At 44.6% G+C, this 21,260-nt stretch overlaps 1 protein-coding gene across 4 annotated transcripts in view; it reads right to left on the bottom strand.

The window, feature by feature from the left end:
- si:ch211-51h4.2 overlaps positions 1-21,260 on the bottom strand; it is a 432,821-nt gene that overhangs the window by 113,199 nt on the left and 298,362 nt on the right. For all 4 annotated transcript variants that reach the window (XM_041210942.1, XM_041210945.1, XM_041210934.1 and 1 more), the window contains one exon: positions 6,081-6,123. In XM_041210942.1, the coding sequence (XP_041066876.1) occupies positions 6,081-6,123 (43 nt within the window). The remainder of the gene's footprint in view (positions 1-6,080; positions 6,124-21,260) is intronic.

Consider the following 21,260-nt stretch of genomic DNA (forward strand, 5'->3'; position numbering starts at 1 on the left):
GCCAAGGAAATTAAGTTAGAATGGGCTGAAATTTTCCATTAACAATTAGAGTTAGATAATGCCCCCTGGAATTTGTCACAATTAATACCCACAAAGGACTGTACCAATATACACAATTGCCTTTCGGTGTCTCCTCAGCTTTTGCCATCTTTCAGGGAACATTGGAAAGCTTACTGCAGGGACTGCCCCAGGTTGTAGATTATTTAGACGCCGTATTGGTGGCAGGATTCAATGAAAAAGAGCATTTGGCAAACTTAGAAGAAGTCTTAAATGTTTCTTGCAAGCTGCAGTGCATCTAAAAAAAGAAAAGTGCATGTTCCAAGCGAGGGAGGTTATCTATTTGGGTCACTGGATAGATCCACAAGGCCTCCACCAGGTTGAGGAGAAAGTGAAAGTCATAAGAGAGGCACCTGTGACAAAGAATGCCTCAGAGCTGAAATCATTCCTAGGAATGATCAACTATTATGGGCGATTCTTACCCAATTTGTCCACAGTGCTGGCACCCCCTGCATTCTCTACTCAAAAAGATCACTCGTCCAATCTATTAGTACATTATGACCAGACGAAAGAATTGGTGCTGCCATGTGATGCATCTCCCTACGGAATGGGAGCAGTGCTCTCTCATCAGATGGACGACAGCATGGAACGGTCAATAGGTTATGAATCAAGGATGCTCACCACAGCAGAAAAGGGATGCTCACAGATAGAAAACGGAGGCCTGTCCATCATCTTTGGTGTCAAGAAATTTCACCAGTATGTACACGGTCACCATTTTACAATTGTTTCAGACCACAAACCATTGCTAGGATTGTTTAGTGAGGACAAAGCTATACCCCCCATAGCCTCAGTAAGAATACAACAATGGGCCTTATTTCTGGCAGCATACGAATACACTTTCATACACAGGCCTGGCAATCAAATCACAAACGCCGATGCCCTTAGTCATTTGCCTTTACAAGAAAATGATGAGCACGTCCCAGTTCCATGGGAACTTTTTTCACTGTTAAATTTCTTAGATTCTGCGCCAGTACGTGCTCAACAGATCAGAGACTGGACAAGTCGGGACCCAGGCCTATCTCAAGTACAAGAACAAGAGCTACATGGTTGGTCACAGGAGCCTGTATCTGACAAAATGAAACCATACTTCAACAGAAGACATGAAATAACCAGCCAGGATGGCATCTTACTGTGGAAAGCACGAGTGATAGTTCCTCCAAAGGGAAGGGAGCCACTTTTAATTGAACTACACAGTGCCCATCCAGGAATTTCCAAAATGAAGATCATAGCACACAACTATCTATGGTGGCTTGGGATGGATGGCAAAATAGAGATTAGTAAAGCACTGTGTGCAATGTCAGCAACTGCAAAAGTTGCCAGTGATAGCTCAATTCACCCATGGGAGTGGCCAGGTAGACCCTGGGTGCAGTTACACATTGGTAGCTACGTTGGCTCATGTAAAAACTGCACCATACCACCCTTCCTCAAACAGACTGGCTGAAAGGGAGGTTCAAACGTTCAAGGCAGGCATGAAAAAGCTAACTGATGATCCCTCAGCAACCAAGCTAGCATGCTTTCTTTTTCATTACAGGACTACCTCTCATAACAACAGGTGTCACACCTGCCGAGTTATTGTTGAAACGCCATCTCAGGACGAGATTTAGCTTAATGGTGCTGAATTTAGAGGGGAAGGTGGAAAGGAGTCAGGGAAGCCAGAAAACTAGACACGACTGGCATAGTCGTGAGAGGAAATTTATTGTGGGAGAGCCAGTATACGTGAAGAACTGCAGAGAAGGACCAAAGCGTTTACTGGGTGAAATAAGTGTGGTGACTGGACCTCTATCTTACCATGTGGAGGTGGAAGGCTGAATTAGCCATAAACATGTGGACCATTTAAGGGAGAGAGAGACAAATCACCAAGATTTGGTTCCACCAGTGACCATGTGTTTTTTGTTGAGGATACTCAACCCAAGACTGACATGTCTGATGTTCCTCTAAGAGTTGAGGATACAGAACGGCAAGTATCCACCGAAGCACCTAATGTTCAGGCAACTCCAGAAAAGGAGATCCCTGACAAGGAATCTGAAGTTGTGGAGCAGCGACATTCCACACATACCAGGAAACCACCTGAACGACTGAACTTGTAAATTCCTTACCCAGTGTAAATATGTTGTTTTGAAAAAAATGTACTTGTAAATATAATACAAATAGCCAAGTTAAAGGGGGAGGAATGGACTAATTATGGCTTTGTTTAGTGTGTAATTTACCTTTAAGAATAATACTTGTAAGAAAACTACATGATCTATAGTAACCAATAGGAGAGTAGCACGGGCTACCTCAGCAGTTAGTGTAGAGATAGAGTTGGAGTTGAAAGCACACGTGTAGTAGCTACTGAGTATGTTGTAAATAAACATTATGTTTCCACCCAAGAAGTGTCTGCAGATCAACTCTATCAGCAATAGTAGCAACTTGACCACCCTTACAACAAGCATCATTCGTGACTTTTTAGATACTGAAGCAGTCTACGTCCATATACAGCAAGAGCTGGACAACATTCAGGCTTGGACTGAAAGTGGCAAGTAACATTCAAGCCATACAAGTGCCAGGCAAAGACCATCTCCAACAAGAGAGAATCTAACCATCGCCCCTTAATATTCAATAGCATCACCACTGCTGAATCCCCAACTTTCAACAATGGGTTATCACTGACCAGCCATATAAATACTGAGGTTACAAGAGCAGTTCAGAGGCTGGGAATTCTGTAGAGAGCAAATTGCCTCCTGACTCCCCAAAGTCTGTCTACTATCTACAAGGCTCAAGCCAGGAGTGTGATAGAGTATTCTCTGTTTGCCTGGATGAATACAACTTCAATACTCAAGAAACTCAACACCATCCAGGACAAAGCAGCCCACTTGTCTGATACCCCATCCACCACCTTAAATATTCACTCCCTCCACTACCAATGTGCAGTGTGTACCATCAGTAAGATGCACTGCAGAAACTCAGGAAAGATTCTTCGACAACACCTTCCAAACCTGTGACATCCACCACGTAAAAGGACAAGGACAGCAGATGCATGGGAACACCACCAGCAAGTTCCCCTCCAAGCCACACACCATCCTGTCTTGGAACTGTATCGTCGTTCCTTCACTGTCACTTGGTCAAAATCCTGGAACTCCCTTCCTAACAGCATTGAGAGTACCTACACCATGTGGACTGCAGTGGTTCAAGAATGTGGCTCACCACCAGCTTCTCTAGCTCAATTAGGGATGGGAAAAACAGAACACCCCATGAAAGAATATTAAAAAATTATTTAATTGGATGTTTGTAGAGTTACATCTATGAGAAGCAACAAAAATTTAAGGGATTATGTTACCAAGTAGTTCTGATCTCATTTGAATAAATGTGAGGTATGGTTTATCATACCCCAACTTTATTACATAAAAATATGTAACCTGAAAGTGAATTTTATCATTTAATTACATTTGAAAGTCTATGTTAAAATGACCATATAAAAACGCTACTATTTTCCCGACCATCTTATCTAGGATATGAAAAGATGCTTCTGAGAAAGATATATGTATACCTGTGCCAACACTACTTAGAGAATGAATTATTTATAAACAAATCACACTCAATGTTTTATTTTCATTGAATTACAATTGCAGGACCTGCATTAAGGTTTTCACAGATGACATGGTAATAATAAATCCAGTAAATATGAAAAATAATACATAAAAGTGTGTTAAGAACACTAAATAAAAAAAGGTTTTAAGTTGCAGCCATATTTGCATCCAATGACACCATCAAGCTCTGAATGCAATTTTAATTGCTGACTGGCTGAAAGTCACCCTGCTGCCATTGCCTCTGACCCCCTCCACAACCAACACCCACGAACCCCATTCCGCTCTCATTCACCTTGTGGCCTGGGTCCCTGGATGCAATGATAAAAGCCACCTCTCCCTCTGACTGGCCGGCAGCTCTCGGAAGGCAGTATTTTAGGATCCCGGGGTCCTAAATCCCGTGGGAGACCCAACACGGGCCATTTAAGTGCCCGACAGAAGCTTAGGCTAGATTTTCGCCGTCAGTAAGACTTATAAAAATGGTGGATGGACTCGATGCCAAAGTTCCCCCCACCCCAATTTCTGATAGATCCAATTTTTGCCAGCATGGGAAAGGGGAGTTAGGTATGAATCACACGGTGGGGAAACCCAAACTCAGCAGGGCTATTTGGACTTAGTGCTGAATTCAAATAGAACTCATTTTGGCTGTTGTAAATGTTCTTGCAAGGGTGGATAAGATTCATTTAAGTGATATGATCTGGTCTTTTAAATCCTCCATGCTTTAAACATTAAAAAAAAGTTGTAGCTGTCAATGAGAGTTAAAAAACAGACCTCTGCTGCAGTGCTTTGACTGACAGGCCATCTGGTGTAGATTAGGGAAAAATAGAATCTGTTCTTGCAGTTTCAATAGAGCTTTTTGCTGACATTTCCCCAAGGACTATGATAATATTGTTATGAATGCTTCAAAAGTTTCAAAGGCTACAATTATCTCAACGGGGGTTCTAAATTCAGTTTGATTAACAGTTTAAAGAGGCTTTGACGGATTAGCAGAATTGATCTGCAGCCTGAATAGAAGTTTGTTTTTTAAGAAATTAACTACTTATGGAGATTTAAAAGTTTCGAATGGATTTCCCGAATGGGAGGTTTTCCACAATCATGTATGTTTAAATGAGAACTGCATTAGATTGTTCGAAGTTAATTTTTTTCAACTTCACTTGACTCCTGAAGTCTGCCCATGGTGGATAATGGGTGAGTGGTTATGATGGTGGCAGGGGGTGTGAGGAGGCATGATTTGGCATGGGGGCTATGGGGGGACATGGGGTGGGTGGGGACATTAGTTGGGATTGAATTGGCATGGGAGGTATGGGGCCTATGGAGGGTGGGTGGGAGGATGAGGGGGTTTTAGGGATGAGGACCAGAGGGTCTAACAGCTTTCTAAAAATCTGGGACTTAGTCCCAGAGAACCAAGGTGTCCCTTCTAACCAGCCCACCTTGACACATGCTCACTTCTGTGTACGGCTATGCTCTGCATGTGCAATTGGTGGGCCCGACTCTATCCCCTCCCCACCCCTGAGTGAAATTGCATGTATCAGAGCTCTGAAGAAGTCATACGGACTTGAAACATTGGGCAGGATTTTTCCGTCGGTGAGCTGGGTGCAGGGCCCGCTTGCCGACGCATAAAATGACGTGGGATGACATCGGGCGGAACCACTGATGTCATCCCGCCCCATTTAAATATTCAGGAGGGCGGGGGGACAGTGTGATCAGCTGGCCACCTGCCGACCTGTCAATGGCCAATTGAGGCCATTGACAGGGTAGTTAAAACAATTAAAGGCCCTGCCCATCCAACCTTAAAGCTGGCAGGCAGGCCAGGAACCCCAGCGGGCTTCTGAAAAAACATGAAACCTCATCCACTGGCGAGATGAGGTTTCATCTCAGTTTTAAAAAACTTTAATAAAGTTTCTGTGATATTTATTAACATGTCCCATCTTGTGTGACACTGTCACATGAGGGAGGCATGTTAATGATTTTTTCATTTTTCCATTTTTAAAGTTTCAAAAACTTTCAGCGATCTCCCTGAGGCAGCATTTAGTCTCAGGGAGATGTGCACTCTTTCGTGCGCATGCGTGAAAGAGCGCACTCTCGCTTTTGGGGAATCCCTCCCCACCTGCACAGGAAGTGCATAGCACTTCCCATCAGGCGACACGCTGGGCGGGCCTTAATTGGTGGCGGGGCCTGTTTCGGCGGCGGCGATCGGTTGTCCACCTGCTGCCGAGTTGGTTGGGCCCGCCCACCCATCAAGGGCAAAGTTCTGCCCATTAACTTCGTTTTTCTACAGATGCTGCCAGACCTGTTGAGTTTATCCAGCGTTATTTCAGATTTGTAGAATTTTGCTTTCATCTTTCACTGCTTCACCATACTCTTAATCTAAACAGTATCCTAATTAAAGTACATTGGCTTCTATTTAAACTTATTATGCAATGGCTTAAAGAAACAACAAATAGGTTAAGGGGCACTTACTCTTGTGAGTGGAACTGTGGCTATTTCCCCTGCCTTTTCTGAGCTGAAAGGAAAAAAGACATGAAACATTTTTAGAATCTGCAGGCCGATTTATAATTGGAGATTATAAACTTTAAGCAATGCATGACCAACAGTTGATTACATTTGAAAACATTTCCAAAGCTTAAATTAAGCAGCAGGGTTAAGTTTTTAGCTTTACTGCCTGAGTGATAATCTGGTAGAGTGGACTTAGACCATAAGAGAGGGGGCAGAAGTATGCCATTCAGCCCAATGAGTCTGGCTGCCATTCAGTGAGATCATGGCTGATCTGATAATTCTCAATTCTACTTTCCTGCCTTTTCCCCATAACCCTTGATTCCTGTACTCTTTAAAAATCTGTCTAACTAAGCCTTTAATATACTTAACAACCCAACCTCTAAAGCCCTCTGCGGTAAAGAATTCCACAGATTCACTACCCTCTGAGAGAAGAAACTCCTCCTCATCTCTGTCTTAAATGGGCGACCCCTTATTCTGAGATTGTGTCCTCTGGTCCTAGACTCTCCCACAAAGGGAAACAACCTCTCAGCATCTGCTCTATCAAGCCCGCTAAGAATCTTATATGTGCTAATAAGGTCGCTTTATTCTATTTGTTATCGAACCAGCTTGATTTTCATTCCATTAAAAAAAGCAGAATGGAAATCAGATGCTTTGTGAAGTGGACGGTTGGCAGATTACAACTCATGCAGCGAAATCAAAAGTTTACTCATACATATTGCTCACACAATCTTCCAGAAAGTATGATCTTTTCTGGAACACTGTGATGAATAATGACAAAGAGTGACAGAATGTGTGGATTCAAAAACATCAGTCTGCTGTAACCCGGAATGCCATAAAAACTTGAGCATTTAAAACACGTTTTCAATTGTAGATTGATTCACAGCTTGACCAGCAGGTTTCAATTTGGAGATAGATTAGGGGCTGGATTTTTTGTTTCCAAATCGGGACAGAACAGAAGGGGATCGCAAAAAAATGTCGTTGCAGTCTGCCTGCTGGTCCGTTGCGTCTGGTCCGGACTCAGATGATTTTTCCTGAGGACGAAATGGGGAGAGAGCAGGGCCGGGCAGTAGTGTGAAGTTGGCTGCTTAGTTAATTGGGCAGCTTGAGGTCATTAGGGAGCTTGTTAAGAGTGCGTTCTGACCTTCCAAGATTTTCAGGGAATGGGTGGTTGTTAGGAGCTCTCTGAAGCTGACTGGCTGCAACCTGGCAGGAACAGGGGCGGCAATGTGCTGAAGCAGTATTTTTTAATGCAAAAAAGCGAAAGTTTGGACAAAAAGCTAAGCTACTTTGCAGGAATAAAATTTTACTCCCCAACCTTTCACTACCCTACCCTAGTCCCAGCTCTCCATTTGCCCTGGTCACTTTGTAGATGAAGATTCTCTCATTTGCTTAACATACACACAGATGGCAGCCATTAGAACATGGCCCACTTAACTGGTGTCCTACCTCCATTTCCACACCACTTCCCACCTCTAAGTGAGCCACATCTTGTAGGGACATTATGGCCCAGACCTTGTGAAAATTACACCACACAGCATGCTGGTGATGAGGTGGGTGACTGTTTATTGTTCAGAGTGTACCCCAAGTCCATCCAAAAATCTATCTATATTTTAAAAACTGCACCTTCTGTCTACTCCATCATTTATAGCTCTCAACATTTTAGCCTGGACTTTTTTTCCCATGATAAATTCCTAAGCCACATTTAAAATGAACTATGTCGACATATGTGTTACATAATCTGGTCACCAATTCCTGAAATCTACAATTCTCCCGGAATGTTTGCTGAATGTTTTATTCACTTAATATTGTTTTCCTCAGGAACTGCAAGTTCCAATGTTCAAAACTAGTGTTTAACTAAAATAAAATAATAAAAAAATGTATTTCACATTTACAAATGATCGATTCTAGTGTAGCCAGATCCCACCTCAAATGCTTGTCCTATCTCCCTGACAGGTGAAAATCACGCTTCCCACCCTGTTCCAGCCCAGGCAGTTTCGGGAACTTCAAGTTTAAAAGTTAAGTTATAATAGAGATTTGCCATCAACTAGAGATGCAGTTGCCAGGTAGGTGATCCTTTGCCTATCTAATTCATAGTAGCATATTTCTGTCTTGGAATTCAATTCCAGTTAAGTTAGGCTATTGCTTGTTAAGGAGCAGTTATTTCCATTGACTTTTAAAGTTCACTTTTTCATGATGGTTATGGATGGATATCTGGGGGGGCTGAGTAATTTATGGGTATTACCTTTTGGGACCCAGCGGATGAACAGTCATTGCAATCTTTTCTTTAAATTATGCATGTTAAAAAGTTAATTGCAGAAATCTGTACTATAATTTTTATAAAATTTGTTGGAAGATTTTATAAAATTGACTGTAATATAGTCTTGCCCACATATCATGCTTAGGTTACAGCAGAAATCACATTTTAGAATTTAGCTGTGTAATTCTATCTTGCATACGGCTAAGACCTGTGGATGATTGCTGAAAGAATGCTGCAATCTAAATCACCAGAGGCTTCAGTTTCACACCAGAAGTCATTAGAGGGTGTCAGAAAAATCAGCTTAGTAGGCAACAGCCACTAAAGCACTCCTGAATCTTATAAGCTGTTAAGCCACTTCATATATAATGAACAAATGTACAGATGGAAAAAACACAATTCACAGGGTCTCATTCAAGGAGTGCTGATGGCATATCTTATAACATGATCCATAGCGAAAAAGGACCTTCCAGAAGTAGATTCGCATCTTTTGTTGATAACATGAGATCGTAGCTAATGGCATACTTATGTGGGAATCAATGGAGTGGAAAACAAAACATTTTCAGTATCCCCCATTCAATGCTTTGCATACTGACACCATCACTGTTCATAATTTACATTCTTGCTAATGCAAAAAGCTGAATATTATTTTACAGCTGGGTCATTTAACTTATAATAAATAACTCTGAAGTTATAGATAGGAAGAAAAAAGATAATCACATTCAATCTCCAATCGATAAGAGGATATATTCTTGGCACTAAGCTTCTTTGATTTTTAATTATTCTTTCAATTAACCTGATTTGCTCATTTGTAAACTTTATTTAAATTTGGTGCCTGATATTGTATAACAGAAGAATATAAAATTAAAACTTTTTTTTGATTTCGTGGGGTGGTGGGGGTGTTGGTGATTGGGTGAGAAACTGTCGCCTTTTACAATGTAGCTGCTAGGTGCAGGTGTTCCACTGGTCTACACAATGAGGAAAAAACTTCATTAATGATAAAGCAGATAAAGCTGCTAAATCGAGACATAAACTAACATGCTATTGGAGAAACTTCCATACAAGAACATAGGTGTGGTGTTCATTGAATAAACTTATTTTCATAATAGGCTGATGAATTCTAAGTTACAGCTTTTTTAGCCAAGGAAAGCTCTGCTGGAAAACACCAAAGGATTGATTTTACAGGGGAACAGAATACCTACATTCTCCATGACCTAAAAGCCAGTCAGCACCTTGACAACATGAAATCTGGCTGTCCCATAGCGGTAATAAGCTGGGCGTGGCCTTAGTTAGTGCAGAGTGGGACTTCTGACTCTCGGGGACAGGAAGCTCTGCCCTAGAGAGCTGCCGGCCAATCTGATTGGCTTACAGCTCTGTTGTCACAGCAGTGCCAAAAGACAGCAGTGGCCACTGCTGGGACTACAACCAGCCACCCACCACACAAAGAAGTGAAAACGTCTCCTGGACTTCAGGTAAGTGCAGGGATTTTAGGTGCGCTGGGCTGCGTGACCCCAGCGCGGGGTAGTGTTGGGTAAGGGGTGGGGGTGTTACAGGGGCCAGAGGGGAGGGACAAATGGGGGATGGAAGGAACCTCCTTTGGGAGGTGGGGGAGAGGGGGGGGGTGCCTGTACTCATCGGGGGCACCCCTCCACCAAGCTGCAACAGCCCGCACTGTCAAAGCTGCCAGGCTGGTCGTTTTGCTTCCACCTTACCCTGCAGACTGAAAAATTGCAGCGGAGGTGGAATGAGGCACTGAAGTGGCAGCTAGTTGGCCGCTTATGGGCCTCAACAGATCTAAGGGCAGGTGGGCTGCCTGATGCTTTACCCACCCACCGTAATATGGGGAGCAGTTCAGGGGTGGGTGGGAAGGCGGTGGACAAGTCAACCGCTTTACTTTATATGCCCCTTCCATTTTCAAATATGACAGAAAGGGGCTGTGAAATTCACCTCCTGGTCACAGGAAGGTAGGGACAGGGGTAGGACATTTAGCCCCTTGAACCTGTTCTGCATTCAAAGAGGACAAGGCTGAAATGTGCCGTAATGCCATATACCCCACATTTGTCCTACGTCTCTTAAATACCTTTAAGTTAACAAAAATCCATCCATCTCAGATTTTAAAATTAATTTAGCATCAACTGCCATTTGGAGAAAAAAAAACAAAAAAACTGCAGATGCTGGAAATTCAAAACAAAAACAGAATTACCTGGAAAAACTCAGCAGGTCTGGCAGCATCGGCGGAGAAGAAAAGAGTTGACGTTTCGAGTCCTCATGACCCTTCGACAGAACTTGAGTTCGAGTCCAAGAAAGAGTTGAAATATAAGCTGGTTTAAGGAGTGTGTGTGTGTGTGTGGGGGGGTGGGGGGGGGGGTGGTGGCGAAGAGAGAGAGAGAAGTGGAGGGGTTTGGTGTGGTTGTAGGGACAAACAAGCAGTGATAGAAGCAGATCATCAAAAGATGTCACTAAGAACAGAACAAAAGAACACATAGGTGTTAAATTGGTGATATTATCTAAACGAATGTGCTAGTTAAGAATGGATGGTAGGGCGCTCAAGGTATAACTCTAGTGGGGGTGGAGAGAGCATAAAAGATTTAAAAATATTTAAAAATAATGGAAATAGGTGGGAAAAGAAAAATCTATATAATTTATTGGAAAAAAACAAAAGGAAGGGGGAAACAGAAAGGGGGTGGGGATGGAGGAGGGAGCTCAAGACCTAAAGTTGTTGAATTCAATATTCAGTGCGGAAGGCTGTAAAGTGCCTAGTCGGAAGATGAGGTGTTGTTCCTCCAGTTTGCGTTGGGCTTCACTGGAACAATGCAGCAAGCCAAGGACAGACATGTGGGCAAGAGAGCAGGGTGGAGTGTTAAAATGGCAAGCGACAGGGAGGTTTGGGTCATTCTTGCGGACAGACCGCAGGTGTTCTGCAAAGCGGTCGCCCAGTTTACGTTTGGTCTCTCCAATGTAGAGGAGACCACATTGGGAGCAACGAATGCAGTAGACTAAGTTGGGGGAAATGCAAGTGAAATGCTGTTTCACTTGAAAGGAGTGTTTGGGCCCTTGGACGGTGAGGAGAGCTATGCCTGTCTCTTTATGGGGTATATGGAACATTCCTTGTTCCAGTCCTACTCCGGCCCCCTTTCACAACTCTTTCTCCGGTACATCGATGATTACTTCGGTGCTGCTTCATGCTCTCGTCGGGACTTGGAAAAATTTATTAATTTTGCTTCCAATTTCCACCCCTCCATCATTTTCACGTGGTCCATCTCTAACACTTCCCTTCCCTTCCTTGACCTCTCTGTCTCAATCTCTGGTGATAGACTGCCCACCAATATCCATTACAAACCCACCAACTCCCACAACTACCTTGACTACAGCTCCTCACACCCCGCTTCCTGTAAGGACTCCATCCCATTCTCTCAGTTCCTTCGCCTCCGTCGCATCTGTTCCGATGATGCTACCTTCAAAAACAGTTCCTCTGACATGTCCTCCTTCTTCCTTAACCAAGGTTTTCCACCCACGGTCGTTGACAGGGCCCTCAACCGTGTCCGGCCCATCTCCCGCGCATCCGCCCTCACGCCTTCTCCTCCCTCCCAGAAACATGATAGGGACCCCTTGTCCTCACTTATCACCCCACCAGCCTCCGCATTCAAAGGATCATCCTCCGCCACTTCCGCCAACTCCAGCATGATGCCACCATCAAACACATCTTCCCTTCACCCCCCTATCGGCATTCCGTAGGGATCGCTCCCTCCGGGACACCCTGGTCCACTCCTCCATCACTCCCTACTCCTCAACCCCCTCCTATGGCACCACCCCATGCCCACGCAAAAGATGCAACACCTGCCCCTTCACTTCCTCTCTCCTCACCGTCCAAGGGCCCAAACACTCCTTTCAAGTGAAGCAGCATTTCACTTGCATTTCCCCCAACTTAGTCTACTGCATTCGTTGCTCCCAATGTGGTCTCCTCTACATTGGAGAGACCAAACGTAAACTGGGCGTCCGCTTTGCAGAACACCTGCGGTCTGTCCGCAAGAATGACCCAAACCTCCCTGTCGCTTGCCATTTTAACACTCCACCCTGCTCTCTTGCCCACATGTCAGTCCTTGGCTTGCTGCATTGTTCCAGTGAAGCCCAACGCAAACTGGAGGAACAACACCTCATCTTCCGACTAGGCACTTTACAGCCTTCCGGACTGAATATTGAATTCAACAACTTTAGGTCTTGAACTCCCTCCTCCATCCCCACCCCCTTTCTGTTTCCCCCTTCCTTTTGTTTTTTTCCAATAAATTATATAGATTTTTCTTTTCCCATCTATTTCCATTATTTTAAAATATCTTTAAATCTTTTATGCTCTCCCCACCCCCACTAGAGCTATACCTTGAGTGCCCTACCATCCATTCTTAATTAGCACATTCATTTAGATAATATCACCAATTTAACACCTATGTGTCCTTTTGTTCTGTTGTTTGTGACATCTTTTGATGATCTGCTTCTATCACTGCTTGTTTGTCCCTACAACCACACACCCACTCCACCTCTCTCTCTCTCTCTCTCTCCTCCCCCCCACACACACACCTTAAACCAGCTTATATTTCAACTCTTTCTTGGACTCGAACTCAAGTTCTGTCGAAGGGTCATGAGGACTTGAAACATCAACTCTTTTCTTCTCCGCCGATGCTGCCAGACCTGCTGAGTTTTTCCAGGTAATTCTGTTTTTGTTTTTGTTTTGGATTTCCAGCATCCGCAGTTTTTTTGTTTTTATATATGAGAATCTTTGGAGTCTGTCCAGGAAAACATTTCATTTGAACAACAGCCTCACCAGTAGCTGGAGGCGGGAGGGCAAGACGGGTGGGCACTTGACCCCTCCCATTTCTCAGACGAGTGCCCTCGTGATCCTTGTGAAGGAGGTTGGTGTCAGGCTGGACACTCTATTACCCAGAGATGTCAGGAGGAGGCCTCCACATCTGACCAAGAAAGCCTGGGAGGAGGTGGCTGCCGAGGTCAGCGGCCACGACGTTGTGCGGCGCACATGGGTGCAATGCCAGCAAAAGGCTCAACGATCTGCTGCACTCAGCAAGGGTGAGTACTGAGTTGGAATGGATCAGCATGGAGAAGTGTTAAGGGCTGGCCATCCCCCGGTGGAGCTCAGAGGTGTTAGAGTCTGAGTGCTAACTGTCACTGGCACCTGAGCTGGCGGGGGTGTGAGCCCTAGCTGCTTGGCCCGAGTGCCCTTGTGGGTTGAGGGCCATGACTCGGATGTGCCCTGCAAGGTGTCCTGGGGAGGTGGGGGAGAGGGAGGTTTGTCAGGCTGCATTGGCGCTGCGGGTAGAGTGCACAAATCAATGCTCCTCTGTCATTTCAGGAGAAGAGAAGCCATAACACCAAAGAGAGAACTAAGGCAGGCAGAGGCTCCCCCAAAACTCCTCATTCTGATGAGGTACGAGATGGATGCCTTGGAGCTGGTTGAAGCTGGAGTGCCACCGCCCACCTTGGTCAGCCAGTTGTGGAGAGGCAGGGGTCTCTGACAAAGATAAGAGTGCAGTGCAGAGGTGAGCGTATTGAATTATGCAAACATTCTTGTGTAGTCTCATCATTAATGAGAGCCTCAAACCTGTTGAAGGGTCATGAGGACTCGAAACATCAACTCTTTTCTTCTCTGCCGATGCTGCCAGACCTGCTAAGATTTTCCAGGTAATTCTGTTTTTGTTTTGGAGTATCCATTGATCACTGAAAGACAATGGCACCATGATGCAGATCTCCATTGTCTCACCAGGGCGCTTGGAATGCACAGTGACAGTGTGATGTCATTGTTCTCCCCTAGAATCGCCAGCTCACTCACAAACGTAGAACTCCAAAGAGCTACTCTTGATGCTAGAGGACCACTAGGCTTTAGATGCACCTGCGTCACACCCCAACTCTGAACCAGGCACCAGTGCATATACCAGCACCTTGATGGGCATTAGCTCATCAGCTAGAATGTTGGTGCACTGTGGTGAGAGAACTTTGCATTCGTTTGAGGAGCAGATGGAGGTAGAATGTGCCCAGGGCACTGGCAGTCGGAGGACTGCTGGAGACCAGCATGATGCTGAGCTGAAGGCAAATGATGAGCCTCTGGAATTATCCATTGGCAGCAAATGCTGGATGTTCAGGGGAATGTGTGGGAGGATCTAGCAAAGATCCATGAGGGTATGCGTGCCATGGTCTCTGTCATGGAGGAGTCCACGCAGAGCAGCAGCATTGCGTTGACCCTTATTATCAAGTGCACTGCCTCCTCCATTGAGGGAATGGCGACTCTCATGTAGAGGCAGCTCTAGGGACAGAATCAGGGGTTCCTGGGGTTGCGCTCGGACCCGCAAGCCTTCACACAGGCAATGACCTCAGAAGGTTAGTGACAGTGTGGGAGATGGATGAAGCACACAATATCCCAGCTACGTGCCCGTCCATCAATGATGGTGAGCATGCAGTCTACAGCTGGCGCATGAGCTGCTTGTCATCCCTGCGGGGTCCTCTCAGGGCGCTCTGGATGATGGCAGCAACTCCTCTGCCCCTCTGCTAGTGACCATGGCATCTGATGAGGCTGCAATTATTGGGGGGAGGCCAGCTGTGGCACTGTCTGCTCCCTCCCAGGCAGGGCCAGCACAGGCTCCACTGGCTAGAGGATGACAGCCAAGGTCATCAAGGCCAACAGGTCAGCACAGTTAGCAGGCTGCCTCCAAAGTTTCTGCCAGCAAAGGGGAGGGGGGGGCAGGGGGTGGCATAGTGTGGGGGGCAACAACATGCTGCCAGACCTGCTGAGTTTTTCCAGGTAATTCTGATTTTGTTACCATTTGGAGAAGATAATCCAAACTTCTACCACCTTTTGTGTGTTGCGGTTTTTCCTAATTTCACTGCTGAAAGGTCTGGCTTTAATTTTTAGACTATGCCCCCTAGTCCTAGGCTCCTCAACCAGTGGAAATAGTTTCTCTTTATCTATCCTAAATGTTTCCCTTAATATCTTGAAAACTTCAAACAAATCTCCCCTTAATCTTCTAAATTCCAGGAAATACAACCCTAATCTCTGTAATCCTTTCTCATATACTAACACTTTGAATCCAGGTATCATTCTGGTAAATCTACTTTGCACTCCCTCCAAGGTCAATATATCCTTCCTAAGATGGAGTGCCTAGAACTGCCCACAGTAACTTCAGAAGTAGTCTAACCAGGGCTTTGATAAGCTGTAATATGACTTCTATCCCCTGTGTTCTAGTCTTCTATAAAGCCCAGTGTTCCATTAGCTTTTTTAATGCTGTTCATCCCTTTGCACCTCCATTATTTCTAACTTTTCATCATTTTGAAAGTACCCTGCTCTGTCCTTTTTAGATACAAAGTGGATGACCTCACATTTGTCAAATTTGAAATCCATTTGCCAGTTCTACCTGTTTACTGAATCTATCAATTCAATAATTTGTAATTTTCTGCTTCCATCTGCATTGCTTATAATGCCAAATTTCCCGACAACAGATGTTAAGCCAACTAATCTATAATTCCCTGAAATTCCTTTCTCAGCTTTCTTAAATAGCAGGGTGACACACACAATTTTCCAATCTAATGGAACAGTTTCCAAACCAAGAGAACTCTGGAAGATTATCGTTAGGGTATCTACAATGTTCTGACTGACTTCCTTTAAAACTCGGATGGAAACCACCTGGTTATGGGGCTTTCTCACTCTTTAGTGCCATCATATTCTTCATTGCTCTTATTTTCTTTATGTTAACTTTGTTGAGTCCCTGTCCTTGATTCAATAATAGTTTCCATGGGATGTCTGGACGATGCTAACCTCTTTCCCTACTATTATTACTGATGCAAAATAATTATCCATCACATCTGTCTTTTCCTTCTTTTCATTTCCAATGGGCTGGATTTAATGTGACCCCACTAGGCATGTTTTTAATGGGGGGGGGGGGGGGGGTGCATGTAAAGTAGGCGAGTGCCCACCCCACCACCTTCCCGCCCAACTCTGAGCTCATAATAGGTGGGTGGGCGCTGAAGTCAGCAGCCCACCATATTTAAATAAATAATCAAAGGTCAATTGAGTTTGTTAACAAGCCAATTAATCCCGATAATATGCTGTCGGTGTCATAATTCAGTTGCATGGGTAGTCGGGTGGGAATGGGCAGGCTGTTTTGGTAAAAATGTTTTTAAAAGCACAAGATGAATAGGGGGTTACTATCTTTGGGGGTTTCCTTCGCACATCGCAGGTGGGGGGCAGCCCTCCCCTAAACAATACCATCCCTTTCTTCCTACCCACCTGCTCTCCAAGACCCACTCCCCCACCCCCATCCTCCTCCCTATGCTGCCCAAACCCTTCCCACCCCATACCCTAGCCTTAACTTACTCCAGGTCCATTGGACCTTCTTTTTCTGATTGGTTACAGTACCAGCATCACCTACTACTGAGCTATTGGGGCTGCTGGAGCTGCCAGTCAATCCGATTGACCTGCAGCTTCTGGAAGCTGAAGAACCGCTGTCTGGCAATTTAGCCCACTCGCTACGCATTATAACTAAAGGACAGGCTGGTATGGAGCGAGTTGGCTTTCCTTCTGGGAGGGGTGAGATGAGCTATCTGTCTCGCCCATTCCCCACTCTCCCTGTAATATGCAGCCCAGTATGATTGCTATGAGTTTAAAGGATCCACATTGCTCCTGACTACCCTCTTTTTCCTCATAGGACTGAAATTCTGTTTTGTGTTGATTTGAATATCCCTTGCAAGTTTCTCGACAGACTCCCTTTTCACAGTTTTTTCTTCCTATTTTGTCACAATTTGCTGCTCTTTGCGTTTTTCGCAGTCACCAAGATCAATGCTGTTTTGCATTTTTATATGTTTTTCTTTTAGTTTTATGCTGTCCCTTAACTCTTTAGTTGTCTACTTGTTTCTGGCAAGTAGGCCTCTTGTCCTTTGGTTCTGTATCATGTGTTCTTACCAACACTATGTTGAACTTAATCAGATTATGATTGTTATTAGATAAATGTTCATGCACCATTCGACTGTTAACTGAATCTGGCTCATTACTCAATCTAAGGAGGCCTGCCCCCTTGATGGATCCAGGACATAGTGCTGCAGAAATATATTCTGGACACACTCAAGAAATTCACTATCTTTGACATGTGTTCGTCTGTTTATCCCACTATATATGAAAGTTAAAATGCCTCATTAAAACCACTCTGTCTTTGCTACATGCTTGTCTAATCTCAGCATTTATATACGCTACCACTTCATGTCCACTACCAGGAGACCTATACACAACTCCTGCTACAATCTTACAACCTTTTCTATTTCTTAATTCTGTCCATAAAGTCTCTGCTGCTTGCTTGCCTCAGTATATCCTTTCTTATCCTTAAGCATTAAGGCTGTGCCTCCCTCTCTACCATTTTCCATACCTTTCTTGTAGGCCTTATAAACTGGTACATTTCCCACTCCTGACCGTCTTTTAGACATGTCCCAGTGAAGGCTACCGTATCATACCCTCAAGCTGAGTTTGTGCCTAGAATTCGTTCAATCTGTTCTTTATACTTCATGTGTCTGTATAAAGAATACTAACCTTCTGCTCTAGTGTTTTACTCACATATTTCTTATTTCTCTTTTCTGGTTTACTTACTTTATATCTTCTAGTTTCCTTGTTATCTGTCGTTCTTAAAACACAATTTTTGACTGTTAAGCTACTCCGCCATGACCCTGGTCCCAGCCAGTTCAGGTGGAGCCCGTCCCAACTGTATCGTTTCTTTCAGTTCCAATGATGGTCCCAGTGTCTCAATGAAATGGAATCGCTCTTTCCTATACCACCCCATCAGCCATGTGTTCATGACCCTAATCCAATAATCCTTATCCCAACACCAGTTTGCACAGGGTTTGGGTATTAATCCAGTTATTATAACACTCGATATCCTGTTCTTTAATTCAGCTCCTAGTTCCTGGTAATCTCTAAACAGGGCCTCTTGACTACTCTTCCCTCTGTTGTTGGTCCCAACAGTGATTACAATAACTTCCCTTTCTAATATCCTTTCAAGCTGGTATGAGATGTTCCTCACTCTGGCACCAGGCAGGCAACATACCATGTGGGACTCTCCAGCCTGTTTAAAAAGAGTACTAGCTGTCCCCCTAATTTTTGAATCCTTATTATTGAACTAACAGATTACTTATTCTTTCTCTTCTCCTCACTCCTTTGGATAGCTTTCTGCTCACCATGGTCTGCATTCTGGCTGTCTTTCTGACAATATCTATCCTTATCCTCACAGGTAGCAAGAACATTGTATTCTGTTGGGTAGGAATATTTTCTGTAGATCCTTGTTCTCTATCTCACTTGAGTTCCCATTACCTCGCATACTATCAGTCACAATGACCCATTCAGATCTTGTGCCTCTCTATAGGTTTGGCCAAAGTCTGGAGTCAATAGTTCAGATACCGACCCCCTCCCTATATGTCTCCAATGTCTACAACTTGTGCTCCACCTCAATTACTCTGAGTAAAAGAGATTCGGGACAGAGGCATCTCCTGAAGATGTGTTTGCTTGGGACAGTCTCGCTGCCCACACCTGCAAGCCAGACACACAACATACTCCATCATATCAGAATCTAGATTATTTATACCTACCCTGTAGTTTATTGTAAGTTTTTTTTTCATTTTTCACACACTAACTTGTATCAAGCACTAAAACAATGGAAAAACATTTAAATGCCTCTATTTATTAGATTATTATCTAAAGATTGCAGAAATAAGCTTAAGGCTTGTCCCTGGTCTGATCTGGAAAGTAACTCACCAGCTATTCACCAATCAGTTCCTTCCCATTGTGCTTAAGTACTTTTATCCTCTCTCCTTGATTCTCACCCTTATCTCCGGGTTCTCCAATCCTTCAACTGATTTCATCGGTTACTAATAACACTAAACTTACGTTATATTATGCTTAAGTGTATAGATAGCTTAACTTTAAAACCTCTTGAATTCTGCTGCTCCTCCCTCTGTATTGATTTAGATATGACGCCATTTTAGTTTCTCCCCACTTCTATTTTGGTCTCTGCTTTGCTACACAGCTGCTGCTTTCTGGTTACCACGCTGTTCTAAATAATTCACTCTCCCAATGTGCTTTGTTGCATTGTCCTCATCCACTCCTGGCTCCTCCAGCTGCCTCCTGCTCAATGAGTCACTTTGTACAAAATTTTCATCCCCACTGCTAGACTTCACCAGGTGAAAGTGTTTGAATTGGTTTATGGATCTAATAAGGTGACTGATGACAGTTGTGCAATAGATGAAGAATGGGTAGGGCTGCTAGAGGTGGAGGATGCAGGATGGGACAGTTGCCATCATCAACAGGTAAGGACTTAGTTCTTTTTCCTCACTGTTCTCATCATTATCATCATCCAATTCCTCCCCTATTGCTGTGTGGGACCTGCTAAAATTAAGAACATATGAATGGGTGGATATTCAGCACCAAAGAGGGTGACAAGGTAAAGGGAGCCTTGAATTCTGAGACAATTTGACCCTTAAATAGTGCTTTAGCAGGAACAGGTACTGCATAGCACCCACTCAAATGCATTTGGCACTGGTACACTGACCTCCCTATTGCCAATTTCCATAGCTGTTTGCATCTCTGGAGTTCAGTAGCTTAGTCTTCAAAATCTGCTAACTCCCTTATGTCAAGGACCACCAGCCAGTGGCCTGCCTCTCCTGGGTATTGTATGCCAATTTCTCCTGGAATAATAATCACAGCTGATGACGATGGTTAGCATATTAATGGAATCTCCCAGATGGCAGTAAACAGCTAATGGGCAGAATTTTATGTATGACGTGTGGGTGGCAGACCCCGCACATCAGCGCTTAAAGTGTCGCGTGCTGACGTCGGGCGAGTGTGCCAATGTCAGTACGCGCCATTGCAATATTTAGCTGGGCGAGCACACAATGAAGCACGACACGCACCCGTCATTAATTAAAAGCCTTGTTAAGGCCCTTAACTCGGCAATCGACACTGATTTTGAGATGCCTGTGCGATCTTTGGCTCGGTGCATAGGCGCAACGGGCAGGCAGGTAAGTGACTTTTTAACAAACCTCATCCACGGGCGGGATATGTGGGCTCAGAGGGGTTGTTAATGTTTTATCTGAAGAATTTATTGCAGAAAGTGTTTTAAAGTTGCCTGTGTGATTGTTAGCAGTTCCGATCAATTTCCAACAGCTTTCTCTGTACTTTGAAGCTTCAGCTCACCAGTCTGCAGACAGTAATCTTTATCGGGCCTGCAGCTTTCCAGAGGCCTCCATTTAGCCTGGGGATATGGGTTCTGACATCTCCACTGGAGGCAGCACCTCTGAGGAGGAAGGGAGGGCTAGAATAAGGAGGAGGCCAGGAATGGACAATCCAGGGTAGCCACCTTTGGGAGGCCAGATGCAGGCACAAGGGGCGCAGGGACAAGAGGTTGTCCAAGGTGGAAGGAGCTGCAGAAGATGCCGCTATCCTGCTGCCAGGGTATACAGGTGGTAAAGCAGCGACCTCAATATGACTGAGGTGTGGTGCTGAAGGAGGCTCCGATTGTCAAGGGGGACAGTGAACCATATCTGTCAGATGATTGGCCCTGAGATCTCCCCTAACTGTGTGGGTGGACACCTCATGCCAGCAGCTCTGAAGGTCACAGTTTCCCTCCACTTCTATGCATCTGCTCCTTCCAGGGCACGGTGGGTGATCTTTGCGGTCCACAGCCAATCAGCTGTCCACACTTGTGTCAAGCAGATTACAGACAGTCTGTTCAGATGGGCATTGACTTTCGTCCACTTCCACTGTGATCAGACAAGTCAGGCACATCGAGCCAGAGGCTTCGTGCTATTGCTGGGTTCCCCTGTGTCCAGGGTGCAATAGACTGTACACATGTGGCCAT

This window comes from Carcharodon carcharias, chromosome 2 (assembly GCF_017639515.1).
Source record: "Carcharodon carcharias isolate sCarCar2 chromosome 2, sCarCar2.pri, whole genome shotgun sequence".
NCBI classification, from domain to species: domain Eukaryota; kingdom Metazoa; phylum Chordata; class Chondrichthyes; order Lamniformes; family Lamnidae; genus Carcharodon; species Carcharodon carcharias.